Source organism: Pteropus alecto, unplaced genomic scaffold, assembly GCF_000325575.1.
Source record: "Pteropus alecto unplaced genomic scaffold, ASM32557v1 scaffold146, whole genome shotgun sequence".
Taxonomy (NCBI): domain Eukaryota; kingdom Metazoa; phylum Chordata; class Mammalia; order Chiroptera; family Pteropodidae; genus Pteropus; species Pteropus alecto.
Window position 1 is genome coordinate 1,347,968 of NW_006442107.1, and position 25,779 is coordinate 1,373,746.

At 35.1% G+C, this 25,779-nt stretch overlaps 1 protein-coding gene and 1 pseudogene across 1 annotated transcript in view; one reads left to right on the forward strand and one right to left on the reverse strand.

The window, feature by feature from the left end:
* DCC (DCC netrin 1 receptor) overlaps positions 1-25,779 on the reverse strand; it is a 1,008,917-nt gene that overhangs the window by 402,375 nt on the left and 580,763 nt on the right. The window contains exon 6 of the mRNA XM_006919890.1: positions 1,327-1,481. Within this exon, the coding sequence (XP_006919952.1) occupies positions 1,327-1,481 (155 nt within the window). The remainder of the gene's footprint in view (positions 1-1,326; positions 1,482-25,779) is intronic.
* On the forward strand, positions 17,966-18,084 carry LOC112469308 (annotated as a pseudogene).

A 25,779-nucleotide genomic window follows, 5' to 3' on the forward strand; every position in this document is an offset into this window, starting at 1 on the left:
CCCATGGCAGGTCATTTTTAATTCAGTGGTAGTGGAAATAGCATTGCACTTAAACTAATGGATTGATGTGGCATTCAAAAGGTAAATTTTTCCCCTTTCTTACTCTATTCCTAACCAATTAAACAAATGCAACTAAAAGTGAAAAATAGTCAGTGGTGATAAAAGTGATAAAGATATGTTTTATGGGTTTATCCCTTAAGAGCTCTTATCGTATGACGTAACACATGCACAAAGAGATTATAAACGTTTCTAAAAGTTGAATGATCATGGAAGAAGAATGTGCCACTGAGAGCCAGTGTAAGTCTCTGGAGAGGGCTGGTGCCTAAACCTGCAGGGCACCTCGGCTCTAGTCCCATTCTGTGGGGAGACCTGGTTTAGAAAACCACTCTTCATTTACAAGGTCACATCTGCATCTCAAGCACAAGTCGTGGACCTAAAATCTCCTTTAACCGCGAAGACCTTTGATATCTGGAAAGTGCCTTTCGTATTTCTCATATGTCCGTGTATGTGAACTCAGAACCTCCAATGCTAACTTACACCTAAAAGAGAGTTTTCATAGTGTGTTCTCAAGTGAGCAAAGTATTCTGCTGGTAACAGCAATAACAAATGACGACACAAATTGAGCATTCACAATGTACTCGGACAACAACACAGTGAATAAAATACCATTATCTCTATTTTCCCCCACAAGGATAGGGACAGAGAATTTACTGAAACTATTAATAGTAACTACAAGACGTATTGTTCTTAGCTTTAATTCTTTCCATTGTTCAAAATTACAAAGCAATGTTAACTCTGGGTCCCCGTGGCTTCTCTACCACTGCCACAACCACCATCATTATCATCATTACCACTGCCCTTTTCTATTGCTAATGTAAGACCAGCCAGCTCTACCTGGAAAGGTAGCAAAGAAAAGCTGTCTGTATGATCAAATAAGACAACCATAATCATAAGTAACACATCTTGAAGAAACTTTATTATAAGAAGTAAAAGTCACAGAAGTAACAGATTCCTGGCTTCAGATAGTCTAGAGTTAGGTTCTAAACTCTGTTCTCCCAAGAACCAGCAATGGGTATACTTGGGAAGACAGTCTTAGGTCCTCTATTTTTGCTTTGTATAAAACTTGTTTATAAAACAAGAGGGCTGGACTACTCTTTTTCAGCTCAAAAATGCTAAGTCTAGACAATCACTTGCTTTATTAGAATAATTTTCTTAACATGTCATAAAAACTCCCAACAGAAAACTTCTTTCCAGGAAAGAAAAACAACTGAAAATATAGGAAACAATAAATGGAACTGTAAAGCTAATATGAAAAAAGATAATTACCACTATCTGAAAATAATCACTAGGAATGACCACGTCTCCATTCTTCATCCAATTCACAGTAGGCACAGGCTTTCCAGAGACTGCACATTCAAACTCAATATCCATGCTTTCATAGGCATAGAGGTTGGAAGGATGATTTAAAAACCATGGAGGAACTGTAAAGACAGAAAAAAAAAGTGAGTGGGTGGAGACATGAACTTGCTTGTTAAGGTCTTCGCTGAATTAGAAAGACTGCTCTGGGATAGAAAGTATTTGTAATTCAAATAATTCCTATAAACCCTTACTTTATTATATAGGAACTACTGTAGAACACATCTATTTTCTCCCAAAAACACAATTAAATAGTTGGAGTTAATGGTGTTTTGCCACGAGAAGAAAAAAAAAACAACAACACTTTTGGGGAAAAATATTACACATAATAAATAAACATTCTGAATATCCAATTATTTGTATCCAATTGAGCTACTTAAAGGACATTGAAATGCACATAAAACTATGAAAATTATGCTGATAAAGTAAAGGGAAGCCGAAAGACTGAGACAAACCAGAGTATAAGATAAGAAAGCTTAGGATACCTGTAATTCTAGATTTTCATAAAGATTTATTTAATGTGATGAACTCATTCCCCATTGAAACTGGCTGTGGTGGTAGAGCACAAAAAAATGACTGTCATCTTTACTGTGGACACATTGCTATTGTCTTAGCAATCATCTATTGTAGTGTATTACTATACTGTATTATTATTTTCTCAGCACTGAATGTGATATACTAATTTAATTTAATGTCGTAATTACCATAATACTATAGTTACTCTATGACAAAAAATTTGCAATTGAAAGCAAAATTATAAATATAATATAACACACCTTTGCTAATGAATCTCCCAGGCTTGGTCCCTCAAAACTCTGCCTAGGAATCTTAAAGTGGTCAGATTTGAATATTTATATTGCCTGAGACCCAGGTTAAATTCACAGTAAAGGAGCAACTTTTATATCCTTTTTACATAAGACACAGATATGCATTTTGAGTAGATGGTATTTTTTGTCACTGTTGCTATTACGTTCAATGAGTAAGGGAGTACTCACTTTTGCTCCTTTGAGTACCTCCACTTCTCTCTCTCACCCCTTTCTTATTTTCCTGATTTTCAACTAAATTTGGGTCTCTAGTACTAAACAACTTTTAAATTCTCTAGTCTTTCACAGTGGAAAATTGATTTAGATGACTTAGCTGGGATGCATTGATACTCACTGACTAAAGACATAAAAAAGAATATATCTGAGAGCTTTTTTTAAAGAGAACATGCCCCCATTGTATACTGAGCTAAAATTATTTATTTATAATTGATAATAATATTAGTATGAGACTGTTTTATTCCTTTGCCAAATTCACTGACAATGCTCTGAAAGACAACAGAACTATTTATTGAATGCCTCTGAGCAAATATATGTTGTCTCGTTTGGCTTTTGTTCTCAATTTTATCATATATTTTGATCAAGTGTTCATTTACTAGCCAATAGCCAATATTTATTGAGAGCTGACCACACATAATTTATTATATGCACAGTTTTCTGAGGCAAGCTCTATAATTCCCATTTTACAAACAAAGAAACTAACATACAAGGTGTTTAAGGAACATTCTCTAAATCATACAGCTGTAGACTGTGGAGCAAGATGGGCTGACTCTCCTGTCTACATTCTGAACTACCACGTAATAACCATCTCTTTTACTGCTTGAAAATTCCAGTGGTAGGATAACTCAGTACCATTCCCAGACCCTCAGAAATAATGAAGATAAGCAATTCAAGCCATTAACCCATTTCCCAATTAGCCCCAAGAACACTTGCTGGCAGTGCTTGCAGCTGCCACATTTACCCTAAGAGAACTCATGGATTACAGTCCTAACCTTAACCCCAAAGGTGGCCATGAAATATCTCGCTTTTCTTATTATTTTCGTATCACTCTACTATACTGATATTCTTTGGAAACAAATGACATCATTATATTTATTGCTTTCTGTTTTTAGTAGAGTAGTGATATCTCCATTTACAAAATGTAGTAATTCTTGATTGCTGAAAATGTAAAATTCTAGAAAACATAGCATTCCTACGCATGATGTTAAATTAACAACGGCAGTGAGCTACACTTTTTTTTTTTAAAGTGAGAATTGGTTAAAAAAAAAAATCACCATGTTGTTGAGACTTCTAGTCAAGGTAATGGAGTAGGTAAATGCTGTGATTGCCACCTCTCACAACCACATCAGAAGTACAACTATAGAACGACCATTACTGAGAATCATCTGAAGTTTAGCTGAACAGAAGTCCAACAATGGAGGATATACAGAAACCACCCCAGGACTGATGTGAGGAGTGGAGATGCAGAATGGCCTGGTCCCACACTCGACTGTGGGGGTTAAAAATCAGGAGGGATATCTTGGCTATGAAGCTTCCCCTGGAAAAGTGAGGGGTCCCAGCCCAGGGTTGCAGAATGAAGGAGAGAACAAACAACTTCTGGCTGTGAAAACCAGAGGGGATTGTGGCTGAGTGAGACAGAGGGTGGCTGGAGTCACAGACGTTTCTCTTAAAGGGTTCACATGCAAACTTACTCACTGATGGACCCACTCGTTCTGAGCTCCAGCACTGGGATAGCTGCTCAAAAAGCACCAGGGAAACACAGGAAGGAAGCGAGTTGCCTGGCTTCAGGATGAGGGCTGGAGGAGCAGCTTTTACCCAGACAGAAGTGCTGGCAGAATCCATTGTCTCTTCGTTGAGACTCCTGCCCTCTATCTAGCATGAAGACACAGGTGGCTGCCATATCTGAACTCCATCAATGTAGCTAACACTAGCTGCCCATCCCTGGTGATTCCCTGATGCCCCGCCCCACCCAACATGTGGGATCACCCAAGCCATGTCCAGTGGCTTTTCCATACAAATGGCCGGTCTTCACGCATGCAGCAGACTTTCCTAAAATCTCTCAAAGGTCCACAAAACCCAAACAAGCAGCATCTGCTCTCCACATGCCCTGTACCACTTACTGAATAGCCCTAAGCCTGGCACTGGTGGCAGCTGGCCTCAGTTCATAAGTTGGTCTCTCAGGGCACCTCCAAGCCCAGTGTGAGTGGTGGTCATCTGCATATTGCTTGGTGGCTCATGCCAGGTGACCCTGGGAAGGGCACAGACTGCTGCTAAACTTGGCCAGGGTTAGGGCCCCTTCCAGGTGGCTCTGAGGCCAGCACACCCACTGATCAGCTTTAACCAAGACAGAGCACCACCCGGGGCTGTATATGAGGATGACATACCCAGAAGGCAGACTGGGAAGGCACCAGAGTCCTGCTAAAGTGAATACTGTTTCATAGGGTCCGTCTCTGCAAAACAGCTCCTCCACTATACACTGGCCAGTCCTTGTGACCACTCAGCCTGTGGGTCAGTTTCTCCCACAGATGTGTAAACAGCCAACAAGGCTCAACTACAACAGTAAGGGGCCCACATAGTCTGTACAAGGAATGTACCTGGAGCACCCAGCTCAGGTGACCAGAGAGACTGTGCCACTGGGCCCCACAGGACACTTACTACATAAGGCCACTCTACTAATGAAAGAAGCCCTCCTTAATACATAGAAACGAACAAAGAAAGATGGCCAAAATGGGACAAACGAACACGTCCCAAATGAAAGAAGAGAAAAAAGCTTCAGAAAATGAACTAAACAAAATGTAGACAAGCAATCTACCAGATGCAGAGTTCAAAATACTGGTTATAATGATGGTCAATGAACTTAGGGGACAAGTGGGTGAGCTCAGTGAGAACTTTAACAAAGAGATAGAAAACTAAACTGGAGATAGAAAACATAAAAAAGAACCAGTGAGAAATAAATAATACAATAACTGAAATGATGAATACATTCAAGGAAATCAAGGGTAGATTAGACAAAGCAGAGGATCGAATCAGCGATTTAGAAAATAAGTTAGCAAAAAACGCCCAATTATACTAGCAAAAAGAAAAAAAAATCTAAAAAAAGAGGATAGTTTAAAGGGTCTCTGGGACAACACCAAACATACCAACATTTACTTCATAGGGGTACCAGAAGGAGAAGAGAGAGAACAAGGAATTAAAAACCTATTTGAAGAAATAATGACAAAAAACTTCCCAACGTGGCAAAGGAAATAGAAATACAAGCCCAAGAAGTGTAGGGAGTCTCCAAGAAGATGAACCCAAAGAGGCTCGCACCAAGAAACATCATAATTAAAATGCCAAAGGTGAAGGACAAAGAGAGAATCTTAAAAGCAGAAAGAGAAAAACAATTAGTTACCCACAAGGGAGCTCTCATAAGACTGTCAGCTGATTTCTCAACAGAAACTTGGAAGGACAGAGGTACTGGCACAAAATATTCAAAGTAATGAAAACCAAGGACCTACAACCAAGATTACTCTACCCAACAAAGCTATCATTTAGAATCAAAGGATGAATAAAGAGCTTCCCAGACAAGAGAAAGCTAAAGGGATTCATCAACACCAAACCAGTATTACAAGAAATGTTAGAAGACCTTCTTTAAGAAGAAAAAAAAGATAAAAAAATATGAATAATAAAATGGCAATAACTACATATCCATCAACGCTTATTTCAAATTTAAAAGGATTAAATGCTCCGATCAAAAGAATGGATAAGAAAACAAGACCCTAACATAAGCTGCCTACAAGAGACTCACTTCGCATTGAAAGATACAAACAGACCCAAAGTAAAGGAATTGAGAAGATATTCATGAAAACAGAAATGAAAAAAATCTGGGGTAGCAATACTTATACCTGACTAAATAGACTTCAAAATAAAGGCTATAACAGGAGACAAAGAAGGACCCAGTAATCCCACTTCTGGGTATTTATCTGAACAAATCCAAAATACTTCTTTGAAGGGACATGCACAGCCATATATTCATTGTGGCATTATTTACAACAGCCAAAATATGAAGGCAACCTGGGTGTCCACCAATGGTTGAGTGGATAAAGAAGAGGTGGTACATGTATACAATGGAATATTATTCAGCCATAAAAATATATAAAAAAAAAATCTTGCCACCTGCAACAACATGGATGGACCTAGAGAGTATTGTATTGAGTGGAGTAAGTCAGACAAAGACAAATGACATGATTTCACATACATGTGACATCTAAAGAACAAAAACAAATCAACAAATAGAAACAAACTCATGGAAACAGAGAACAAACTGATGGTCTCCTGATGGGAGGGAGTTTAGGGGAGTGGGTGAAAGAAGAGAAGGGATAAAGAAGTACAAATCGGTACTCACAAAAGTCATGGGGATGTAAAGTGCAGCTTAGAGAATATAATCAATAATATCGTAATAACAATGTATGGTGCCAGATGGGCACTAGATTTATTGGGGTGATCACTTCAGAACATATAAATGTCTAATCACTATGTTGTACACCTGAAATATAATATTGAATGCCAAACGTAATTGAAAAATAAAAACTACATTTAAAAAAATAACACTATGTCATCTAATCTTGCTCTCCCTTTAAGTCTTTTCCTGGTGTCATGAACACTGCCTGAGTCTGCGCATCCTTACTGTTCACTTTTATTGGAATTCTTGGAGTCATTTATGCCTGTATCAGAGTTTCGAAATTTGGGTGACATCCATTAGTGAATCTTGAAATTACTTTATGGGGTTAAGACCAAACTTTAAAAATATATGTATTTAAGTATATACATACACATATACATGTATGTGTGAGTGTGAGTGTGAGTGTGAGAGAGTGTGTGTGTGTGTGTGTGTGTGTGTGTGTGTAGAGAGAGAGAGAGAGGGAGGGAGAGGGAGAAGGAGACAAAATTATATCGTAAATTAGAAATGAGTCTGTATCTCATGTTTTCTGAAAATACACTACCTACTTTGGGAAATTTCGCCAGTCATTAGCAGTCTGTGTGGTAATGACAAAGGCAAATGATTTCTTTTCATATATCAATGCCTACTGCAGTGGCTCACTCTCAGCACATGCTCAACAGAGATCTGTAATTGATGCTCAAAAGAACTCAAGCAATAAAATATATATTTTTATCCTCTGCTGTGATCGTATTGGTATAAGATGATGAGGAAGTCTTTAAACAATGTCATAGAAACCATGTATCTACAAAATAATATTATTTTATTGTCCTGGAAAATAAAACCTCAATGGATGGTGAAAAATTAAAGAGCAAAAAATGATGTAGCACGGCTAGTTGGAGAAAAGACTGGGTATTTGTTATTCTGGATAACTTTCAGAAACAATTCTTAAAGCTCTTCTCTGAGTAAAAGGAATTAAAATACTTATAGAACTTGAGAGAGGGTCTTGAAAATGCCTATATAGACCAGGAATGGATTAGAAATTAGGTAAAAGTTTTGGAAACTTGCTTTTAAATAATACATAGCCAAATTGCTACCTACTTTTCTGAATTTTTACATCCTACAGCTCAATTTAGCAATCACATATGGCCCTTTTCTAATTCCAAATCTTTATTCAATTTTCTAATCCTAAACTGTTTTCAAGTTCATCTTGAGTATAGACATCTTACCTATCCTTCATAAATCCACTTCTCCAAAAAGGACATCTTGTTTTTTTGTTTTTCTTGTAAAGTTGTCTCTCTTTTTAGAAACCCTGCAGTGCTTATTTTACCAGTTTTATGGCCCTCGACGTGGTTTCTTTGCATTAGTTTGTAACTCCTTGGGGGAAGAGGCTCTATCACATGAACAAGAATTCAATACATTGCTTAATATAATTTTTATCATTACTCTATTCTGAGAGAGTGGACGAAAACAGTTCACTCAGTTTTCCTCTTCTTTTTTGATTTTGTCTTTTTCTGTGACGAATAGACTAGCATCTATTCATCCTATTGTATGATTGCTTCCCAGCATTCAGGACCGAAGTACAATAATCATGTTATATCTTTCACAACTCTGGAGTGTTATATTCTCACTACAAAATGAAACTGGAGCTAAATAATAAATAGGACTTATCGATGGTTGTGGATACATTTCCTCAGCATTTTCTTGATCATGGATCCCTGCCTGAAATTACATTCATTAGATGATATAACTTCTATTTACTCTCTAAGAGGCAACTCAAATACACTCTCTTTTTTGAAATTCTGTCTTTTGTGAGGCTGATAATGGCTTTTCCTGCTTCTTGCCATGCCCTTCTCTGTGTCCAATTTTTATACCACTTACTATTGTAAGATATCTCTTACATATACCATTATTTACCAACTAGTGTATGATTCTTAAAAATGGGGCTGGAAGCATATGGTTTTTCTTTTAATTCCCTTTGAATATTACATAGTTTCTTCTCCCTTGCACTCCGGTGGAAGAAATAATTTCATTACTTTAAACTATTCTTAATGACTTAATAAAAATAAAGTTTCATGAATTTTCAAGTTTGTCACATTGTTTCATTTACACAGTATTAATTCATTTCAGAAAATTGCTTAACAAGTGTATACAATGCTACAACAATCCTAGGCAAAATACTGATTTTGTCATACTATCTCTTTATATAAAATAAAACAACTCATGACTGGAAATAAATTAACCACATTTCTATCAGATCTTGGTTTCTCAAGATCTTCTCAAGTAATTATAGTACATGTATAGATATTTTTTTATTTGGTAGCTGATAAAAGAAGGAATGACTAATAAGCAACAAAACTATAAAAAATAATTCTGTCCTTGAAAGTTCTTATACTTAGAAATGACTAATAGATGAGGTATCTTTCTATACTACAATTATTAGAGTTGTACAACTAAACCTTAAATTTGAATAAATGTTTTCTCTAAAGTTATTTGTTTTAAAGAGGATTCTATGTTATACCTGATCACTTGAATTTTTTAGAGAAAAATTTCTTCTGTGATTTTGCCCCAAAGTCATCAACAATCTAAACAGTATTATAGGTTTTATTTCACGCAATAGATGCCTCATACATATTTTTAGTAATGTCCCATATTACATTCTAGTCTTATTTAGACTTGTCTTTTTACTTTTAGATAAGTTATTTAGCTATTCTTTTCCATTTATTTAGGTATGCAATAACTGTGCATCAATTTTACAATATGGCTCTAACACACATAATTAATACTCCGTATTACCTTGTATTTGAGAAGATTCTACACATTCTAAAGATTTACCACAGCTCTTTGAAATTGTAAAGAATGGATGTTTAAAGTCATGCAGATGGTTTGAATGAACGATAGGCAGTGCAAATCACTATGGTGAATGATAAAAAAGAATCAAGAAGAGATGGGTGAGATTTTATTAGGAGGAATATAAAAATTGCATGATCTCTGAGTGGCTGCATTTCTACCTTGAGAACAGTGGAGGGCCATCTAGTTTCCCTGGAGCAGAACATCTTTCTCTAACTCTCTAGGCCTTTAGTTAATTTGTTATTGAAATAGTGGACCTAAGTCCATTAGTCTTCTCTTAAATGCAAATATCTGAAGAGACTGACAATACCAAATGTCTAAAATATGTTTGTTGCAAAATAAGCCTCCCTCTTTATATCCAAAACAAATAGGTTCTTTTAAGTTCAGTATCATAGCTGCATCAACAGATAATTTTACTTTAAGGAGCCAGAGTTTCATATGTAATCATATTCAGGTTACTACACAGGAATCCATCTGACCCTGAATGTATGTTTAGAGATAACATATCATAAGATGGAAAATATTCTATATAAATTAGGCTTCCATGTTAAACGTACCTCAAGCAAATCCTACTTTTATGGAATGTTTCTAATGGACTGTTCAATCTATAGATTAAAAATTGCTTTCTCACCTCATAGCTTCAATTCTTTCTGCACCAATTTTTGTTGCCAAAGTAACTTTCTTTCAGGTAAGTTGATCATTAAATTCATAATCCTCCTCCTCCTTTTTTTGCAAGATGCTATGTGATGTATCTCTCCCCAGTCGAATAGTCTTTCCAGGCCTATTCTTATATGACAAATAACTTGAAATCTGCTGAAGATTTCTCTCTGGTTTGCCCTGTCCTACCTACATACCTGTCCTCTCCCATAGGACTGGTTGTTGAGATTTGCATTTTATTCTCTATTTAAATTGTCTCTCACACATATCTGTCTATATTCTCCTAAACAATTAGGTTGGGTTAAGTTGGTTTCCACTCTGAAATAACTAGAATGTATTCCACATTGGAAATAAAAGCACATTTGAGTTTTGTTCTATTAATATTGACTGGGCCCCCAGTGTTCTGGGAAAAAAAATGGTTTTTAAGCTATGGATTTTATTCTTAGTATTTTCTATTCAAAGAGGTGTTTCAATCTAGTCTGTCAATGATCGTTTCCAGAGATAGACAGACAGACAAGCAGACAGAGGTGTTGTTTGGGTACTCTTTACACCTGCCAGAATGTGCACTTCTTTTTTTCCCGACATGTTGGTGAGACTAAATGGTAAATGTATCATTACTGAAAACTATATGACAGAAATGCAGGTGACTCAAGAGCAATTCATCCCATTGTGACATCAACCTGAATGTGAATCTACTAAGCTATTAACTTCTTAAGGACAAGGATCGCCTTATCTATCTTTGTGTGCTCAAGGCCAAGCAGGGGATAGGTGCTAATAAATATTTATTAGATAAACAAGTATGGATGTGGTTCAGTCTTCATAGGCCTAACCCTTGGCATTCAGTAATTTTCTGGCTGCAAATCAGTAACGGCTGTGAAAAAACTAGAAGAAGAATACATTTAAAACAGAAGGATATACATTTTTCCAAAAATTAATATTAATTACAATAATAGATTATAGAAGCATTAAACTATAAGCTCTTCTTGTATAATTGGCAAAGATATATTAATTAGAAAGAAAAATCAGTTTAGACCTTTCGATTTTATTTTCTATACCCCATTAATAATTCTTACTGTGATTACAATATACCAAAATCAAAAAAACAACAAAAAAAACTGTTCCTCCTATCTAAAATTTCTCATCTGTGTTCTATGGGGATAAAGAATGTTTGATCTTCAACCTTTAGAGTCCTTCAGACATGCTTGCAACTGATTTTAGGTCTCTCCTCACATCTGTGTATATCCGGACAAATAATCCCACTAGCCTTCCTTAGTTCCAGCTCTTCCTGTAAACAGGGTTGCTTCTTTCTAAATTCAGACCAAGCTTTTCTTTTCTCTCTTTAATTGTGGAGCCTAGTACCAAGTTGGGAGAATGGTGCTGTGAGGCTCAAACCAATGACGGTACAAGGATGATCTCAAGGTCCTCATTCTATGTACATACTGATGTTATTGCCATGTCTCTGGAAACTTGATTTGTATGCTATCAATGGCCTTCAGTACTTATTGGCAATTCTCCAACAATTCTTTCTGTGTGCGTATGTACATGTATAAGCCCATATATGTTTTACATATTTCTGTATATGCATATATGTTTGTTTCCTAAATGCTGCTGTGTAAACTATATATTCACACAGAATACTTCTATTTAAAACATCATGTAAATACATAGACACACAAAAATATACATCTATACGTGTACAATTTAGAAACATATTTTTTGTCCAATTTTCAATTTGAGCCATGAAGGAAATGAAAACATGTTAAAAACAAGATAAAAATGTTAACTCACATGTGTTGTATGATAACAGAAATAATCATTATATAAAAGAACTTAACTTATCCAGTTTTTAACACTGCATGCTGACAGACTTTTGAGAGATATTCTTTTCTCTTAGTCAAATGTTTTCTAGCATGCACACTTGGTGTTGGAGGTAAAAGATGTGAATATTCTAAAAGTCTAAAAAAATGTTTCTGTCATGCATGAGAGCTATTTTTCATGTATTTTTAAATGCACATTGAAGAGTTACAGTAAATTACAGTAGAAAATTCACTTTTTGAGTTTCTTATTAGTAGTAGATATTTTATAAGGGAAACGTTCAGCATATTAAACTAAGATAATGAATTCTAACACATAACCAATTTCCCTCCCCCAATACTTAGTAAAATAAAAGGTGTCTCTCTCTCTCTCTCTCTCTCTCTCTCTCTCTCTCACACACACACACACACACACACACACACACACACACACAATCAACCACAGCAATCAAAGAAAAGAAAGCACAGTCAATTGCACACACACCCACAAAAAAAATCAGAACAGACATTTCTAGAGTAGACCAGAAAGGCAGAGTAGGATTTAGTTCTTTATCTGTCCTTAAACCAGAAATTGCCCTGGAGTTTGGGAAAAAGGCTAAATATTCTCAGCAATACTGCCAAACTTGAAGTGAAATAAAACCTATGACTAGCCTTATGTTTTTCCTTTTCTGAGTGAGAAGAAGGTGCGTGGTTGTTGAAGAGACACACAGGAGATGAGGCTGACCAAGAGGAAAGCTCTGGGGCTACAAATGAAACCTGAGGACATGTTCATCCCAAATGGAAGGGAAGAGGAGACAGCACCAGCCAGCAAAGCTGAGTGTTCTCAAAAGGTTGAATGCTGCTTCAACTGAACTCACTCCCTGAAAAAAAAAAAAAATGCATAAATCTGAAATATGCAGCCTTCAAATAGGAGCCCAAGGGGTCTCAGGACGGGTGATAAATAAGTCTAAAGGTAAATTCTACTACATTAGAGCAAACAGTGTCTGGACAGAGCCACCCACACATGAGCAAAATAAAAGATATACATGGAAAATGTGGAAATATACTATAGCCAATGAGGAAGCGGGAGGGAGAAGGGAGGGAGAGAGGAAAACAAAGCACTCAATCCAGAAGAAAATGGAAGGGTAAAATGGAAGGAAATTCCTCAAGTTGTTTCACACAATGCATTCATTTAATATAAAAATAAATTCAATAAAACTAGAGGTCAAAGACTAGGAGATAAAATAACAGAATAAAATGAAAAGGGAGGTAGCAAACCTAAGGAAACAAATTAAGGACAAAAACCAACATAATTAGAGAGCCAATACATAAATTAGAAAGCACAAGTAACATAATTGACACCACTAAAAATCAAATTACCAAAACAGAGGCCACTTGAGATAATCAGTGAATGTAGATGAAAAAGGCAAAGGAACTAAAGTAATTAGGGCAAAGCTTGCACAGAAAGAGGGCGAGCAAAGATGATCCAATATTAAGATAACTGGCATTCTTGATGCAGCAAGCCCACATGGGAACAAAAGATACAAAGATAAAATAGTAAGAATTTTCCCTGAAAAATAAATCTACATTTTCATATTGCAATATTATACCATGTTCCTGGGGAAATGAATATATAATTCTTAATAGTGGGACATATCTTATTTGAGCTTTTAAATCTGGAAAATAAAGAATTATTTGAACATCCAGACAGAAAAATCAAAAGACATCTATGAGAGGTAAGGATGAGTCGGATTCCTATATAGTGAAATCCAGTACCAGAACACAACGGAGCAATATTATCCAAGAATATTATATGTGATTGTTTATATATAAAGCCATATCCTCATTTATTAAACTCCTGAGAAAATATAATATTTGTGAAGCAAATCTGAGAACAAAATCCAGGCATATAATAGTGCCATCAAAATAAAAAGTTAGGCATTGTGATAAGAGGACTGATGATAAGTATATAATACATTTCTATACAGAAATAAAAGTAAACACAATGAAAATAATGGTTACTGAAGATAACTCAATTGTTATAAACCTGAATAAGACATAAGTAATACTATAATTACCAAAATCAGAAGATGGGGAAATGAGAGAATGAATAAGAATGGAATTATGTCCTTAAATAAAACATGAACTTAAAAAGATTAAAAACAGTAACTGTAGCATGATTACATTGTTATAAACATATTTCTCCCTAACCATCCATCTACTTATGTAGGATGTATGGAAGGCAGAGTTTCGGCAGACTTAATTCACATGGATTATTTTTTAAAAATTAATGATTTTTCTAAAACAATTTTTAAAATTAAGACTCTGGAAGGAAATAGCCTAAGATGTCATAGTGGTTATGGAAGCATGAATATATCTCCTTTCCTTTTCTGTATTTTTAAAATTTCCAGTGATTAATAAGATATTAACTAAAAATCTACCTTCTGAAAAGGCTCAACACTCTAGCTTTAAACAGAAGAACCTACTGGAAATTTTAAGAGTTTGTATAAAGAGTACATAGATATAAATATCAAGGAAACATATTTACCTTCGTTTTCTTTTTCTTTTATCATACTTTTCTACTAGGGCTTAGAAGAACTTCGGAAACTTAGGAAAACCCTTAAAGGGGAGTGTGGAGGAAAGAGCAACACAAAGTTTTCTACCCCAAATTTGGTGAAGGGAGACTATGCACAGGATGACCTGGGAAAACCACCATATGAGAAAAAGGAGAGTCAGAAACTCTGACTCCTAGTTCTGACTCTATTGTAGGGCAGATTATAAACAATGATCAACTAACTGAACTTTTCTTGACTGCGAAGTTTTTCTTACTTTGAAAATTTATACTGAACCTCCGTATTAACTTAAAGCTGCATGAAAATATTCTCTGCTGCTAACATAAAGAAAGTCCTAAGCTTCTTTCCAGGTTTAAAATTCTGAGTCTAACATGTGAGTTTATATGGCTAGTCCAATGCTGTTCTGCATGAACAGTTTATACAGAATTGATTTAGAAAAATAAGGAGGGGGGGTAAAATTGTCAATTTGCTTTTTATTCTGCCATTAAAATATTTAGCTAGTATTAATTCATTGCTTAAAATAATAAATACCATCCTAAGCATCTTATAAAAATCAAAAAGTGATTCAAAGACAGGTCAAGGGGAATTAGTTCAATGCCCTGAGGCAAAATGACAGTATTTCTCTCATACTACACAAATGACTTACTTTTAAGATTACTTGGTGAAAGATTACTTCTGACATTGATTATATTCCAATTTTTAGATTGTCTTTTTCATTCCTAGATTTTTACCTCAAGAAACCTTAACTATCTATCATCTTACAGATAAGACCAATCTCCATAATAATTTCACTGCTTTACAAGTGTGGATTTCGGAAAGCATGGAAAAGGAGAGTGAGTGTGTGTGCGTGTGTGTGTGCGTGTGAGTGTGCACATGTGTGTTAAGATTTATAAAATCCCACCACAGAGACAACTCATTTATAAACTTGAATGGCTTCTTATATAGTAAATGGAAATGGTGTTTGGGAGATTTTGCTTAATATTTAAAAATTATGAAGGAATGCTTATAAAATTTGTGATAAGTGATAAGTTGAATTTAAAAAATCAGATTTCATAAAATTCATTTTAGTTGGAAAAAACCGGTATCGAAATTTTTAAATGTAATGTATTAAGACCAAATGATAAAGGCATGCATTAGATTAAAAAGAGCAAAGTCTACTACATATTTGACAGCAATTTATATCAAAAGAGATTTAGAAATTTATGTTGGCTGCTGAGAATTCCACTCGTAAACCCTGGGTCTTACACTTTAGAGGACCCTATCATACTATGATAAATAACTACATGAATGCTTGTGTGCATATGTGTGTGCATGCATGCATGCATCCTGTGTGTATAGAAATATATGGCCTCCTTTATCATCTGTGATCCAGTAGTCACTCCTGGCACAGAACAGTGTGTGAACTTAAACATTCACTCCTATGACTAACACTCTTCAAACCTCAGGGAAAAACTTTTGCATCTCTTCTCCTATACTCATCAAACACAAAGGGCAAATGCAAGGCTAACTAAGAAGTACTGTATTCTTACATTTTAGTCCTTGTATTTTATGGTGAAATCTTTTTTTAATAGTAATTTTTTTTTACTTTCAATTGTAATTGGCATAAAGTATTATATTAGTTTCGGGTATACAATATAGTGATTAGACATTTCTATAACTTGTGAAGTATCACCCCATTAAGACTAGTACCCAAAAGACACCATAGATAGCTATTACAATATTATTGACTATATTCCCGATGCTGTACTCTATATCCCTATGACTATTTTGTACTACCAGTTTGTACTTCTTAATCTCTTCACCTTTCTCGCCCACCTCCCCCTATTCCCTTCCCATCTGACAACCCTCAACATGTTCCCTGTATCTATGAGTTTGTTTCTGTTTTATGTTTATTTTGTTCTTTAGATTTCACATGTAAGTGAAATCACACAGCATTTGTCTTTTTCTGTCTGAATTACTCCATTCAGCACAAGACCCTCTAGGTCCATCCATATTGTTGCAGATGGCAAAATTTCATTACTTTTTAAGTTTTTTAATGGCCGAATAACAGTCCATTGTATATATGTACTACTTCTTCTTTATCCATTCATCCATTGATAGACACCCAGGTTACTTTCATATCTTGGCTATTGTAAATAATACTGCAATGAATATATGGATGCATGTGCCCTTTCAAAGTAGTATTTGGAGTTTGTTTAGATAAACACCCAGAAGTGGGATTTACTGGGTCCTTCTTTCTCTCTTGTTATAGGCTTTGTTTTAAAGTTTATTTCGTCTGGTATAAGTATTGCTACCTCAGATTTTTTTTCATCTCCATTTTCATGAATATCTTTTTTCCATCCTTTTACTTCCAGTCTCTTTGTGTCTTTCAATGTGAACTGATCTCTTGGAGGTAGCATATATTAAGGTCTTATTTTCTTATCCATTCAGCCATGCTATCTTTTGATTGGAATATTTAATCTTTTTTAAGTTTGAAGTAATTATTGATGGATATGCAGTTATTGCCATTTTATTATTAATATTTTTTATCTCTTTTTTTGTCTTCTTAAAGAAGTCCCTCTAAAATTTCTTGTAATACTGGTTTGGTGTTGCTGAACTCCTTTAGCTTTCTCTTGTCTGGAAAACTCTTTATCTGTCCTTTGATTCTAAATAATAGCTTTGCTGGGTCATCTTGATTGTAGGTCCCTGGTTTTTATTACTTTGAATATTTTGTGCCAGTCCCTTCTGGCCTTCAAATTTTCTGTTGAAAAATCAGCTGACAGTCTTATGAGAGCTAGCTTGTAGGTAACTAACTGCTTTTCTCTTATTGCTCTTAAGATTCTCTCTTGTCTTTAATTTTTGACATTTTAACTATGATGTTTCGTGGTGTGGGTCTCTTTAGATTTATGGTAAAATCCTACAAACCAAAGCTCATTGGGAAATAGTTGGAAAGAAAAGCTCGAAGAAACAGTTTATGTAATTCTTCAAATTTTGCAGGATTCTTCCTATCCCTTTTCATTCCTCTAAGTAGTTGTATAATTTTACTTACCATATGACTTATCGATTAAAAGCAAGCTGATTAGAAAACTTATAATCCATTCATTGATTCTGATTAAAACCACATGTGCTTCTCCTAAGCTTCTAAAAAGTCCTTGGCATATTTTCATACTTGTCATTAACATTTACCTCATGTTTGTTATTGTATATATATTTAATTCTTGTCCATATGCCAAACAGAAGCAGTCATATAAATCAAAACAAGCCTTTACTTTGTGACTAACCATGCATATTTATAAACAGCTACAAACATCTATCTATATTCTATATCCATATATATGCCCTTGAATGCTTTGATACTCATTGATATGACTATAACAAAAATGCAACCTAAAACATGAACATTCTTTCTGTTTTTCTGTACATATAAATTTAAAGCTGATTCAAAATTTCTATATTGTGGTCTATGGCCATGCCACCCTGAACAAGCCTGATCCTATCTGATCTTGGAAGCTAAGCAGGGTCGGGCCTGGTTAGTACTTGGATGAGAAACCACCTAGGAAGATCAGGTGCTATAGGCATTAAAAAAAAAAAAATTCCATACTGTGGAAAGAAAAATAAATTTACCAAATTACAAGTCAAGTTAAAAGTTGCATAAAGGAAATGTTTTTGTTTATTTTTGCTCTTTCAATAAATCTGAACTTTGAGTAGGATAGAAATATAGATTGTGAGTACTTTCAGGATAAGACTATTTTGCCTCCTTAATTACTTTGCAACTTAAAACATAATGTGTTGAACAAATGCTGATGTGATTTATTAATTGATGGGAGCTATAAAATATCTGAAAGATCTAGTCCATATCTTTTATCTTACAGATATAGAAATTAAGAATAACTGGCATTTATATGGCATCACATAGCTCATAAATATCAAAAGCAATATTAGAACCCAAGCTTCCTGAATTCTAACCAATGGCCTTTGCTCTTTACCAAACAACTTTTAAAAATACATATCGAGTACATTATCAATGTATTTTAATGGCCTATACAATCACTTCATGATTTCTGGACAAGGAAAATGTTAATTTTCCTTTTTTTTGCAAACTAAGAGACTATCTTGTTTTTGCCTCATACAACAAGCAAATGTGGAAGGCAAAATGATATCAACTCCAAATTCTCCTCTGACATGTTTATTAGATGCTTCCCAGCAATCTTATTGTTGTGTCTATATATGGTTCTTTTTCTCAAATGCAATTTCTTTTAATTAATTCTTCAATATATCCTGATATGAATAGGCAAGAATAATAAATACTGTACTGTTATGAAACATGTTCGAAACTGTCAGTGCCATTATCTATTCTGTTCAGGGAAATTTCATGATTTATAGGCACTTTGTTTGTCCTGCCTTCAGCTGGGCAATTGATCACAGGCCAGGTAGCAGTACTGTACTGGAGGAGGTAAATGGCATCATAGAATAGTGAGTAGATGGTGTGGCATGGAGAAATATCAGGACTGGATTCTTATTTACCCACACAATTAATTGTTTACCAGAATTTGGTAGTGCAAAAGCATCTAATTTAGAGTTAAATTAGAATAATGAAACTGTTAAAGCATATAATTTGGAAATAAACCATCTAAAATGCTACTTTGCCGTTCAGTGGTATAACACACTCCTCTTAAGGAAAGTCATCTTAAAACAACAAGGTAGGCAAATCACTTTCAGATTCAACTTTGACAAACAAAATTCATAAGTGATCTGAGGTTTCTAGCCATTTAAAAGGGCAATTTCATTGGTTATGCTAATGACTGATTTACTTATTTAGGGTACTATGTTTTGAAGAAAGAAATGTTAGATGAAAATAATCTCTAAAAATTTGTTCCTGTCTTCTTGTTTTGTTTTGTTTTTTTTTTGTCTCTTCCTTGGCATTCTCACCTGAATTCTTCAACTTTCACTTCTAAATGGTTGGTCACATGAGTTCCAAATTTGTAACTAACTTGTCTTGTCTCATGAGTTCCAAATTTGTAACGAACTGGTGGCCGTTTCTAAATCTGTGTTTCTGGCTGTCACTTCAAACCTACCACAGTACACCTGTTAGGTGCTCCCCATAGCCACCCAACCGTTTTTTACAATGTGTTTTCATGGCCTATTTCTTCTTTTTTTCTCTCATTGGTCTAGTTGCTCCTGAAGGGAAGAAATCGTGTTGTTTACTTCTGTATCAGCAGAGCCTGGGACAAGTTCTATAACATTAAAGCAGATTCATAAAGGTTTACTAAATTGAATTAAATACATTATTTATAAAGCTTTAGCTGGCATAAGATTTGCTGGTGTGCTTTTAAATATGAAGAATCTCTGGCTCCACAACAGCATGTTTGTTGTGAGACTCAGGAACGGAACTTTAAACTACCACCTTTGCATGACTTTTGATCTGGAAAGTTCATGGATCACACTTTGAGAAACTCTGGTTTCATGGAATACAAAAAAATATGAATTAATTCAATTCTTGGTCTTACTAATTACTTAGCATTTTGATTAAGTATCTCGTTCGTAAAAAGGGTTATTATATGGAGATTCAGTAAGATAATAAATGTAAAGCATTTAACATACGACAATTGTTCTGGCACACAGTAATTGTTCAATAAACTGTAGCTATTATTATTATTATCATCTCATTAAACCTACTGCTGTGTTTTATCTCTGTCATCCAGCTTATCTACAGATGGTCTCTGACTTACGGTGGTTTGACTTAACAATTTTCCGACTTTAAGATGGTGTGAAAGCAATATGTATAATAAATTATATGAGACATTTAGCACTTTATTATAAGAGAGGCTCGTGTTGAATGATTTTGCTCAACTGTTGGCTAATGTAAGTGTTCTGAGCATGTCTAAGGTGGCCTGGGCTAAGCTTTATTCTTCAGTAGGTTATATGTATTAAAAGCATTTTCGACTTAAGATACTTTCAACTTACTGTGGGTTAATCAAGATGTAACCTTATTGTAAATCAAGGAGCATCTATGTATTTTTCACACTTGACTTTTTATTTCTTTCATATCCTGCAATTAATCATTGTCAAGGTTTAGCATTCCATCTCTGTAGTATCTGCTGTTTTGTTATCGCTATTGCTTTTGCCATTACTATATCAATACAACTTAATTTAGCAAATGCTTACTGAACACCTACATGTCAGGCATTGTACTAGGCACTGACGATGCAAGAACAATTAGTCTAGGTGGTTAATATATGCTCTCAAGGGAATGGACAGTCTGATGGGGAAAAGGAGGAGTATATTTTTAAAATCCACATGTTGTGATCATTGCTATAACAAAAGAGCAATAGGTACACTGGGACATAAAGGAGACACAGAAAGGATCCACAGGATCTGACAATGGGATGTCCCTCATGATTAGGATCTGAAATTCTCTAGAGTCCCGCCAAGAAAGAGAAGACTGAGTGACTGATCACCCACGCTTGAAGTAGGAAATGGTGATGGCGAGACCTAAGGGGACACAGCAGGGAGTGCCTGCATCCTGGTGTGGGTGCGAGTGGCAACGGGAAGCCTTCTTTCAATCTCTACCACAATGTGAACTTGCTATAGTTTGGGACTCCAGCTTACACTTCAACAAAAATCACAAATATAAACTAAATTTCCTCTCCATTCCCTCTAAGAATATACTTGGCTAAGAAAGCACAGTATGGACCTTCTTTTGGCCAATATTCCTTATGGAGAATCAAAATTGAGTGACACAGGAAGTTCAAAGATGAGCCTTGCGATTGCCATTTTCTGAGACCATGAAAAATGGCAGAATTTATATAAATATTCCCATTTGTATGGAAAATTAATGACTAGAGATTACTTGTGTGAGGACAAAATTCCTATGTTAACTCCTTAGAACCATATGGCCTTGGTATTGTACAGAGACCTGGATATTAGAACATGATATACCAGTAAAAGCATAAATATAGAGTTCAATCAATGGGCTCAGAAGGAAAATAAACACACATTGCTATACAGAGACACAGACATTCTGTAATAAATCTATCCAGAAGCTTCAGAGGCAAATGGGATGCATGCAAGACGGAATGAATCAGTGAAAAAGCTCTCTGTTTTGGTGACCTCAGTATTTCTTTAAGATATTTATTCCCTGAAGTGACAGCTGATTGGGTGATGAACAGTTGTATCCCCAGAAATGTCATCTTTTCTAATACAAAGCATCCCTCCTTTGCATGTTTGAATTTTTTAAAAAACATGTTTCTACTGCTCCAAAGAACAATCTTGTCTTCATCAATTGACTAACCTCTGTCAACATCTCATTTGAATGATGCTTTGTGAATCTTACTTTAATGGTATTAAAAAGCACAGTGTTAAATGGTTGGAAGAATCCAGGCTGAGTAATCACACAGGCAATGACAGGTCAGAATTGTGTCCCCGCCACTTAGTGGCTATCAGACTTTGGGCCAATCAATTCACCTCTCTGAGCTTCAGCTTCTGTCTGTAAAGTGTGCATACTAATAACTATATAATTGAGAGTTTTTTGAGGATAAGAGAATATCCTCTACAACTCCAGCTCTAACTATAGTATATAGGTGTTATAGGCTGAATGTTTGTATCTCCCTAAAATTGATATGTTGAAGCCCTAACCCCAAAACTGATGATATTGGAGGAGGAGACTTTGGTAGCTACTTAAGTTTAGTTAGATCATGAGAATAGGACCCTCATGATGAAATTAGTGCCTTTATAAAAAGAGGAAGACAGAGAGATCTAACTCTCTCTGCACACACACACACACACACACACACACACGCGCACGCACAGGCGCACACACACACACAGACACACACACATACACAGAGGAGGTCATATGAGTACATAGCAAGATAGTGGCCACCTGCAAGCCAGGAAGAGGTCCTCTTCTAGAACCAAATCTGCTGGTCCTTTGATCTTGAACTTCTCAAACTCCAAAACTGTAAGAAATAAATGTCTGTTGTTTAAGCCACCCGGTCTGTGATACTTTGTTACAGTAGTCCAAGCTATCACAGTAGTAATTATAGACATGTTATTAGTACCAGTAATAATCAGTATCTTAAATATCAGAAAGGAAAGAGAACTAATAGATCACTTGTATCAATTTCCTAACTTTACAAATGAGAACATAGAGAACAAACTTGTCTGTTACTTTGTTTTATCCCTGGAATTGGCTTGGTGCTCTATAAATACTCACTCTAATATTTGTTGACAGGTAAATGAGTATATGCATGAATCAAAAGACTAAGCGATGATAATAATTTCAAGTTTGTTTTTGCTTTGGGTTATAACCTGACCATCTCTGGAAATAGATATTTCCAAAAATAAAACTCTAACACAATTATTTTTTCTTTTCCTTTCTTTTCTTTTTTTTTTTTGTTGGTTAGCCTTCATATCCCACCCTTTCCAAGTGTTGGACATTACAGAATATTTTCACATAATTTTACCGCATTTAATCTTTTTAAAAAATCCTTTAAAGTGTTCTCATCAGTTCTAATTTTACAGATGAAGTGAGTGAGGCTCATGATGACTAAATGATTTCCTTTATAATATGAACCCAACATTGGAGGGTCAGGATGAGGGAGAGGTCTGCTTGACTTCAAAAGGTCAAACTTTCAAATAGCACCATGTAGTTTTCATACCTTATCGGAGATTATATTTATTGCTACCTATTCATTGTACTTTCCAGATTCTCGTGGTTCATTCCTTCAGAGTTGGTACACTGTAGGAATTCAGCCTTCTACATAACACCTTCCTATAATTTTCTATTTAGGGCTTATGATAAAGACTCCTAAGAGCCTAGGATGCAAACTGATAACAGATCTGGCTGTGCAAATATCATTAGTGACCATAAACAATAAAACCATCTCCAGTTTCAGGTTTTTTTTGGCACTCTCACACACAGGTGTCGTGCCATATTAAAAGGCCAGATCATGGTCTGCTGATTAAGTAGGCAATATATGCAATTTCTTCCTGTACTCGTGTTTATTTCTAATTGAATCTTTCTCGGCTTTCTTCTCAACTGACCACTGTCAACTTACTCTTAAAAATTTCCTAGATAGACTTAATGATATTTGTACCTGTATTCAAATTAGACTGCAAAGAGATCAAATCCAAAAATGGCTATACTTGAAGTTTATCTCTAACTGTCGGATGGGACAATTTAGGAATCATTGCTTGAGTTGGCAATGCTTCTTTGAGTAAAGGGTCTTTTCTCATGTCCCCAAAATCATTCATTCTGTTTAAATAGAATGCTAGCTCTCTTGCTCGAAACTGATGAAAATAACTCCATCTTTGCAGAGTTCTGAAGGATTGCTATGAACGCTGCTCTACTACCTGCTTGAAAAATACTCATGTCCTTGCTACCTTAAAAATGTATATCAAGTTAGAACTAATCTTTATCTTTCTAAGCAGATGAAGGATTCAATTATACCTAAGATGGGAAGCAATGCTTAAAAGAACTCATCTTCCAGACTCTAAAGCTTATTTTTCAAACAGAGATATTCAGTTCTTAATGTTGCTTAAACTAATGGTTCTGAAAACTTCCTTTTCCATTTCAATTTCTGCTGTCTCAAGTTTGCCTTCTGCACACACAATTAAGGAGCAGATAGGGGACTAGGAACACATATTGAATAACAGATTCACCAGTGATTCAAGAAGTTTCTAAAATAGAATGCTCCTATCAAGGGTATTAACAAACACAAATAATGCCGGCATGAACAAAACCTCTGATGCACGGTGAATTCATACATATCAGTTTTGCTATCATGAGACATATGTGTATGTTTTAATTACCATGCTATAATGAAGTGGTAGAAGGAATATTAGCTAGAATCTGATAAAAAGTTGTAAAATCAGATATGGATAGGTGTGGCTCATAATACAGATGGTACTTAGCAGATGTCTGGGCTCCGTGTTCCTGTACAGCTTGGTTCAGCTGGGTGCAGTTTTCTCTATTCACCTATTGATTCTTGCATTTAAAATCATATATAAAAATGCAAAATTTACATGATACTCCAATTTTTCCGTAATATAGCAATTACCTTGAACAAGTTCACATTTTCAAAACAAGCACTAGAGCAGAACTGACTATACCAGAAAATGTGTAGGTACATATCCTAACTGATTTAGGTAAAGATTTTTTAATAGCTTTAATATCTTCTCAAAGACTTATTTTTTATAAGGATAACACTAAGTGTTTGTAAGTTTGAAATGAAGCAGACACTATTATATAATTCTGAAGGGAAGATCCATTGATACTCTTTTCTTATAAGATGATTTTCTAAGATATATAAAGTGATCTTTTGGGGACTAGGGATATGTGTATTTTCTTTTACAAAATAATCCAGTATCTTGGAATGTAGCCTATGGAAATGAGTAGAGTTGGAGACAATGATTTATGAAGACAGATATTTACTGAACTATTATTTGTAACAGTGAAATACTAAATTGTCTAAGTGAAGAATGACTAAATCTCACACTAAAAATTCAGAGAAAAAAATTCAAGCTAATGATGTATATATATTTTTTAAAGCCTGGATTTAATGTTAGCAAAAATGTCTAGGAATCAATACCATGAAAATGATTGGGCAAATACAAAAAAAAAAAAAAGTGTGTATAAAGATGTTTGTTATTAGTGCATACAAAGAAGAAAAATAGGACAAAACAGATATTACAATGACTGGGTTACTTAAACCAATTGTGGATGAGTAGTCGCCACTAAAAACGATAGTGTAGTTTATAAAGGCAGCCTTAAGCCCCATATACAAAAGTACCAAAGAATGGGAGCAGCCCACTATCATTCATTTTTGTTGTTCCCAGTTCTCCCTTCCATTGCTATAATGTTGCTCTTTGAACCAAAAGTTCAAGCTTATTTGCGAGACAAATACTGAGCTTTTGATATCCCCCAATCACAATCATACTGAAATTTTAATTGCAAAATAAACTTTATTCCATTTTCCACATAGTATTTCCACATAATTAAACCAAACTTGACCAGATAATACTGCAAATAGTGAAATCAAGATTCTTAATGCTTTGCTGTCAGCACTGTTCTAAGCACTGGAGAGACCATGAAAAACACAACAAAGCCCCTGTCCTCAGAGAGCTTACATTCCATTTTAGTAGGAAAATAAAACGAGTGAGGGTGTTATCAAAAAAAAAAAAGTATGGAAAGGAGGAAAGAGAGTTTGAAGAGTCTCGTGGGAGAGTGGAAAGGACTAGCTAGCTTACTGACAAGGGAATGTTTAGGGGGT